General features: G+C 39.7%; 1 protein-coding gene across 1 annotated transcript; it reads right to left on the reverse strand.

Moving 5' to 3' along the window:
- Positions 1 to 3,984: 3,984 nt before the first annotated feature.
- Positions 3,985 to 6,423, reverse strand: ERRFI1 (ERBB receptor feedback inhibitor 1). Its single transcript, XM_009871029.1, has 3 exons — positions 6,228 to 6,423; positions 6,022 to 6,098; positions 3,985 to 5,413 (listed from the first exon to the last, which is right to left on the reverse strand). The coding sequence occupies exons 1-3, from the start codon at positions 6,347 to 6,349 to the stop codon at positions 4,215 to 4,217; spliced, it is 1,398 nt and encodes a 465-aa protein (XP_009869331.1). The 5' UTR covers positions 6,350 to 6,423; the 3' UTR covers positions 3,985 to 4,214.
- Positions 6,424 to 7,046: the final 623 nt, after the last annotated feature.

Genomic DNA, 7,046 nt, shown 5'->3' on the forward strand with positions numbered 1-7,046 from the left:
ACATGGGTACTCACTAAGGTGGCTGGATGGTCACAACGGCGCTGCTGAGGCAAGAAAGAGGCTGCTGGGGGTGGAGGGGTAAACTGTATGCATAGCCCACAGCTTGAATCCGAGGGCTGTGGGAAACATTGCCTTTCCTTAGATGCCCATCTTTCTTCCTTGCTTTAACACAAATTCCTTGGCTCTTCAGACTTCAGTGTATGAAGTCATAACCGCTTTTCAGGGTGATTATTCCAGTCGTCTATCTGGCAAGGGGCTTGCTCCTCAGAGGCAAGCTGTCAGGCCTTGCCCAGGTGAGCCCAGGCTCTAAACATTCAGAGGTGCTCAGGCTGTTGCAAAAGCATGCTGTGTCCTGACAAGTCTTATCATGTGCCAGGGGGTGAGCAGAGAAGTGTCTTCTGGACAGAACTTGTAAAGCTTCCCCCACAGCTCTACATCCTTAATCACTCACTTGGAAAAGGGAATAGAATTTTTGGATTGTGCAAACTTTGTCCCCGCAAAGCACAGGAATCTGGTGTCTAAGAATATACAAGCAGGCTTCCACCAACCTTCATCAGTGATCCCCTCACCGTCACCTAGAGAACCACTAAACTGTGGACCAAGTCCTCAGTGAAACCTTATTCCTTTGGATTTTTAAAGGGAAAATGGCCAAGTTACTTAAATAGTGTAAGACTTGACTATAAATGGCTTTCATCATACTGAAGAGGGACACAAAGTCTGTAACCTGCTCGCATGTCTTGCTTGTAGCCAAGCAGTCGTCCCTGTTTTCAGCTCAGGTTCAGTCTGTTTTACTTCAGTTACAGTTGCACTAAATTTAAGTTCATCATTTAAAGTCTGGCATGAGATTTAACACTGTGCTAGTATTTTGCTGACACACAGTAGGAAAGATAGCATCACTACAGGGTAATTTTTAAGTGGTTTTTTTTTTTTTTAATATTCAGGACTGAGTAGATAATACCAACGCTTTCAGGAAAGAAGTATGCAATTCTCTTTCTAGGAGAAAAACTGCAATGGAGATTAGGTTAAAAATATTATACCTTTTTGGAATTTCAGAAAAAGTTATGTAAGACCATTCAAAAGCAAAGGTTTTTCAACACTATAAATATGAAAATAGTTTGTACTCAGTGGTTCTATTCTGAGGAAGTAAAAAATGTTTTGCTGCTACAATAGCAGAAAAAGTTTTAGCCTAATGAGTAGGGAACTTCCACTGTTAACAGAAGTGAAAGTAAGTGCTGGGGTGCAGGTCTGGGTAAACTGTAACAAATGCCCCATTTTTGTACCCAAGACATGTTCAGCTGTTAATCACTTTACACGTCTTTGGCTTGCCCTGTGCAAACAGCGAGCAATAGCATCAGATTGGTGTGAAGTGCAAGGTGTTAGGACAGCAGGCTTATCCCATCACAGTATTCACAAAGAAAACAGTGAATGAGATCTGGATGGGGAAGCTTTCTTATTTTTCCCACCCAAGAGTGGCTTTGCTACTAGTTTGAGAGTAACTGCTTTTAAGGACAGAACTGAGACTTGAGGCCTTTGGCAATTCAAGTGCTTCCAGGTAAGGCAAAAAGAGCACTCTGTTCAAGCACAGCAACCTAGGCTAAAACGTGGGCTTTCAAGTATCAAAGTGGAGTGGGACCCAAAGGCAAAAGCCAGAAGGTATTTGCAGGGCAGTTGCTTTGTTTTAGACTGAGTTTTACTGAAATGACCACTACTGAGTCTGTGCCAAGTCTCACAATTGACAAGCAACAAGCTGCAACTTAGCAGCCTTGCTCTGTTTGCTGCAGGAGTGATTGTGTAACTGAAAAGGTATGTTATTTTGAGGTCCTAGGGTTAAAGTTGCTCACATTTAAGGGGAAATTCACAGGTACCAATTTCCCTTTTGCCCACCTTAGAATCTAAGGGTGGAGGGGAACCAGAACTTTCAGTAGGATGCATATTATAGTCACCAGCCTTGCACAGGATTAGGTAAAAATGTTTTGGAGGTCAGCCTGTGTGGGTTCTTAGCAGTGTTACAGCACAGCAGTAGGTTTTAAGCACCTACATAAACAAAGCTTAGCAATCTCTCCAGCTATAAAAGCCACTTAAATAGGCATTACAGGAAAAACTACATCTCACTTTTTTTTCTATTGAGTGTGATTCTAAGGATGGTAACCTAATTTATTCTGAAATAAGCTCAGTCACAGAAAGTATGAAGAGTTCAAGCTGCCACATCAAGGCAAGTATTTACCTGCATACACAGCTAAAAGATTAAAGCTGTGTGATGCTTCACATCTTCAGTAACCTTATTCATAGCTTATACAGTACAGCTAAATATATTTGCTTTGTGATAAGCATTTGTAATTTCTTTCCCCTCTTAAGAAGAAAAAAAATTACCATGCTCAAGCTTTTTTCATCCTCAGAATATGAGTAGCTCCTCGTCAGTCACCATTAATGTACAAGAGGTGAGAAACTGAAGACAACAATACTACTGTCCTCTTTTCTGTGTGATGGTGCCTAACATGCTATGAGTGACTCTAGAAATCACTGAATTGTTATGGTTGGAAAAGGCCTTTAAGATCCTCAAGTCCAACTGTTAAATAACATAGAGTATTAATAATGATAGGCCAAATAATGTAATCTTACAGAATTTTTTATTGCCAGCACCAAACTATAGATACCATGCTACCAGGCAGTAAGGAAGCATTAAAACTGAATGTGTGCAATGTGAATTATTGAACACTTCTATAGACATCCTAATTAAATGCAACCTGAATTCAACATTTGTTGCACATTTAACAGTATTCACTTTGAACTTTCCAGTAAATGCAGAACTTAAATGCACAATTGTGTACACTATTCAATAAAGCAAAATCCAAAATATATCATAAATAAGTATTTTATAACTTTATTAAACTCAAGACATCACAATATTCAAAATACAAAGTGAATTCTTTATTCAATACTGTACATGACGCAGAAATATCAGTGCATTTCTATAGCATGTATTTCACCTTCATTTAGTTTGTACTTAAACAAAAAAGCTTAAAAATAGCTCAAACATCTCATTCAGCAGTTGAAACTGTAAACAGTTTGTTTATTTCTGTTAGGAGGAACACATTCATCTTCTGTACCTCCATTAATGAGCACCCTTTCTCTTGTGCTTTTCTGTAAGAGGATAAACGTCATCAAAACGAGCATGAGAAACGGCTAATGCACAAATGTGTTACCTCAATGAACGTTAGTTGAACACTGAGGCACAATGAGGAAAAATTAAACAGTAAGAAGCAGCGAGAGATGGGACAGACACTGTTCATAAATGGTATCACGCTTTTTCCTCATATCCTCTTCCTCCCCTAAAATACTGAACAGAAATCAAAACACAAGACCAGCTTGTGCTGTGTTCCTGTATTTAATACAGTCAGAATTTCAGACTCTAGGTAAGTATGTAGTTGTTACTGCTTACCTAATAGCAACTGTGTAGCTGCTCATATCCTCTGCCACCTTCAGAACATTTTCACATATTTCTAAGATCCAGTAGGAAAGGAGCGGCAGCAGAGGCTTCAGCAATAGCTGGTCCAAGTCTCTCCTAGGAAAAACTGCAAAACTGAGCCAAGTGTGACTAGCAACTCAAAGAATCCACAGAATCTAACTCATTTTATGTCTCTTAGTGTCAAATTAAGTTGTAAAAGAGATTCATCTTTCAAAACACACTTCCAATATGCTTGCCAAGTCTTGAAGCAGATATCAGATCTTGCAGCTACCTTCTTACCAGATTGGCATATCCTAGTCAAAGACGATAGAGTCTGTTCTCAGCAGAGTTACTGTGTGAAAGCAATTTCGGAAATGCCTGATACAAAAACTGTACTGGATTATCTGCTCTGTTGTCAGCTTTATAAGCGACTTGTAAGCAAAGCTAGATTGTTGGTTTTGTTTTTTCCTTAATGTGACTACCAAATAAGTTCATCTAGGTAGCATACAACTGGCCAACTGTGACTACTATCCCTCCATATGTTTCTATGGAATCTTTGTAGGTTTCAGCTACACATACCAAGGCAAAAAACAGTATTAAGAAACATATCAGAGATACGCAGCATCAGGGGACTTTATCATCTGCTTTCCAATTCTCAGAGGACAAACTAACTAGTCCTACTTCATTATCTGAGAACCTTAAGAACTTTGTAACATGATGAAGTTCAGCTCCATCCTGAAAAACTGAGCTGAGACTGTACTCCCAGAGACTATGGGGAAACCACGTAAGACAGGTGTTTTCGTTTCAGATGACCAGCTATGTCCATTCTAGGTTTTGACTCTAGTTTCACTGGGGCTGAAGTAGCTGTGCAGTCACCAGACCACGACTGAACCTCTGTGCTAGAGCTACTTTCTTCTGCTTCTCTGAAGAATTTCTCATACTTGTCCAAATATGGAGGCCTTTCAGGCAGCAGATAGTAGTGCGTTGAACTGGCCTTCTTACCATTTTCAATAATCGGAAGAATGCAAGGGACCCTGTTGGAAGATCCTTCACTGTTTTGTCTTTGTAGAGCTTTGCTGCTGACATACTTAGGATCAGGTGCAAAACTCTGGGTGGGGGGCATAACCCCATTGAGGTATGATGGCAGGCTTTTGGGACTCGGCGTACGGGAATTGCTGCGTGACAAAGGTTCTCTTGGGGGCACCTTTGGGGGTCTGTCTTCATCACTGTAGGCACTAGAAGCAACTTCTGCTGACCACCTTCTGTAATCTGGTTTGAGAGCCCTTGGAGGTATGGGAACCCTTGGTGGAATCTCTGGTTTATCTTCATCAGAGTTTGGAGAAGACCTGTTTAAGTGTCCAGATAGTCTTACTACTGGTTTATTAAGAGATCCAGCTGGCCCTGAATGAGACCTTCGTAAACGTCGATGCAGCTGCTGTGGAGGAGGATAAATACTGTATATGTATCCATTTATGCTTTGTGCAGGGTTGGCATCTTGGGGTTTTGGTCCTGCTGGTGTATCAAAGTATGCATAGTTGATTTGTCCACAGCCCCTAAAGCTCCGCCGGCCTGGAGCACTGGATTTGAAAGGAGGAAGTTCACAATCTTCTAACAAAAAGTCAGTATCCGAGCTAGTCAGAAACTCCACTTCTTTGTCAACGTCATCTGGAGTAAGGTCTTCAGAAATAGGCAGAGGTGGTAGTGGCCTTGAGCTACGGTCATTCGAAGATGCAGATAGGAATTGAATTGGCCCGTTTTTTATTGGCATGTGAGGAGGTGTTTCTTCAGAAACACAGCCCACGGTTAATGACAGGTTACTAAAACCAGGAATGAGATGGTCTTCATATCCTGAAATTGACTCTTCATTTTTGGGGCTTACAGGAGGTGGACTGGATTTCTGAGATGGGATTTGGATACAACTTTCTGCAAAGATGTGGTCACTCATTGAAGCATGGTTGGAAGAGTGCCCTAAAAAGGTGAGAAAGTCTTAGAAACACTTTTCTAAGTAACACTTCAGTGTATGACATTGCCACTGCATGTTTAGCTATTTAATTCCTTCTAACGCAACAGTAAGTAATGTATGCTTAATGACTCCAGTAGCAAAATGTAGCTATACAAATATTTTCAAGTCCTGGAGTTATGTGTTTATTTAAGAGAGCAACTTATTACCTTACTCTTCTAGGCAAGTGCACCAGTTAAATGAGGTAGTTCAAGACTCTAAGCAAAAGCAAGAGAATAGAACTAACAGCTACAAAGATCCCAGCAAAGGACTACGATGGATCAAGTGCTATTTTACTAAATGGCTTTCTGTCAGTAATGGCAACTCAAAGGCCTCTAAGTACAAGGGAAAGATTTTTTTTGTTTTAACTTGATCATGTTATTTAAAACTTTTTGGGGAAGGGGAGACGATATCTTAAATAGTAGTGTTTTCTTGAAATGCTTGCCTTCTGTCACCAGAGGGCAACCTTACATCCAGAATGAGAAAGCATTCGGCGTCTTAGTGAAGACTTGAGGACTTTTTTCTGCCAAGACAAATCCATTACACTACCTAAATACATGTATGTTTTTATACTTACCAACGGATGGTAAATGCTGCTCTGTTGACTGATTCAAATTATATGCCACTGCTATAGGGTCCATATTAAAGAAAGTACTAAAAAAAAACAACAAAAAAGAAAAGCCTTTGCTGTAAATAAACCATAGGTTGGTACTGGTGCAAGTATTCTTAAAGCTTATCTCCTATACTTGAAGATGCAATATTTCAAGTCTTAGCATCACTCACTTTTCAAATCCACTGTGGCTACCCCAGCAGGTTTTCAGACTCCCCATGCCTTGACTAGTGTGAAGAAATCCAGTTTTTAATGGAACTCTTATCTCTTGAGCAGCAACTCCTGCCGCTGACATTGTGCACTGCTCTCTGGTGATGTTTCACGACCCTAGAAATTCAGTCCTTTACAGGTTTCCTGCAGTTTTCATTCCCTTCAAAAGAGAAGGACATAAATATCAGACATGCAAACCTGATGAGTTCATCTCTCATCTGAAATTCCTATATTTCTAGGAATTAAACAGCTCTGCAGAACAGCCTCCTAATACTTGCCAACCGGAAAACTTTAACAAACTTGTTAATATTTTATCTGCCTGCAAAACTAAAGTACAAAATAGGTTAAGTTTTCTTAAAGAATTAAACTGTATAGAAAAAAAGTTCAGTAAAGCTACTCGTACATGGCAGCTGTGCATCAAGAACTTCAGTTCTTGTACATAAGCTGCTAGTTATTCAGGCAAAATAAGTTTTCCAGAACAGTATCTTTAACTTTCTAGTAGCCATCTTTAGTTGTATCTTTTTGCTAATGAGTTTATAGTTTCCAGTGTAACCAACAGGTAAAGCTTAGTCTGTTTTTAAGTATTATCATCCATAGCCTAACAAATGGCCTTTGCTCTAATAAAGAGAATTATTGCCTACTTAAATCAGAATTCCTAAACTTCTTTTATACAAAGCAGTTGCTATTATTAACAACTTTAGCAGTAAGATACTTTAAATCAGCTTCAAGTCTTCCAGCTATTCCAAACAAATTGTAAATCTAGTGATTTTAAATAATCTCAT

Source organism: Apaloderma vittatum, unplaced genomic scaffold (genome assembly GCF_000703405.1).
Source record: "Apaloderma vittatum isolate BGI_N311 unplaced genomic scaffold, ASM70340v1 scaffold26576, whole genome shotgun sequence".
NCBI classification, from domain to species: domain Eukaryota; kingdom Metazoa; phylum Chordata; class Aves; order Trogoniformes; family Trogonidae; genus Apaloderma; species Apaloderma vittatum.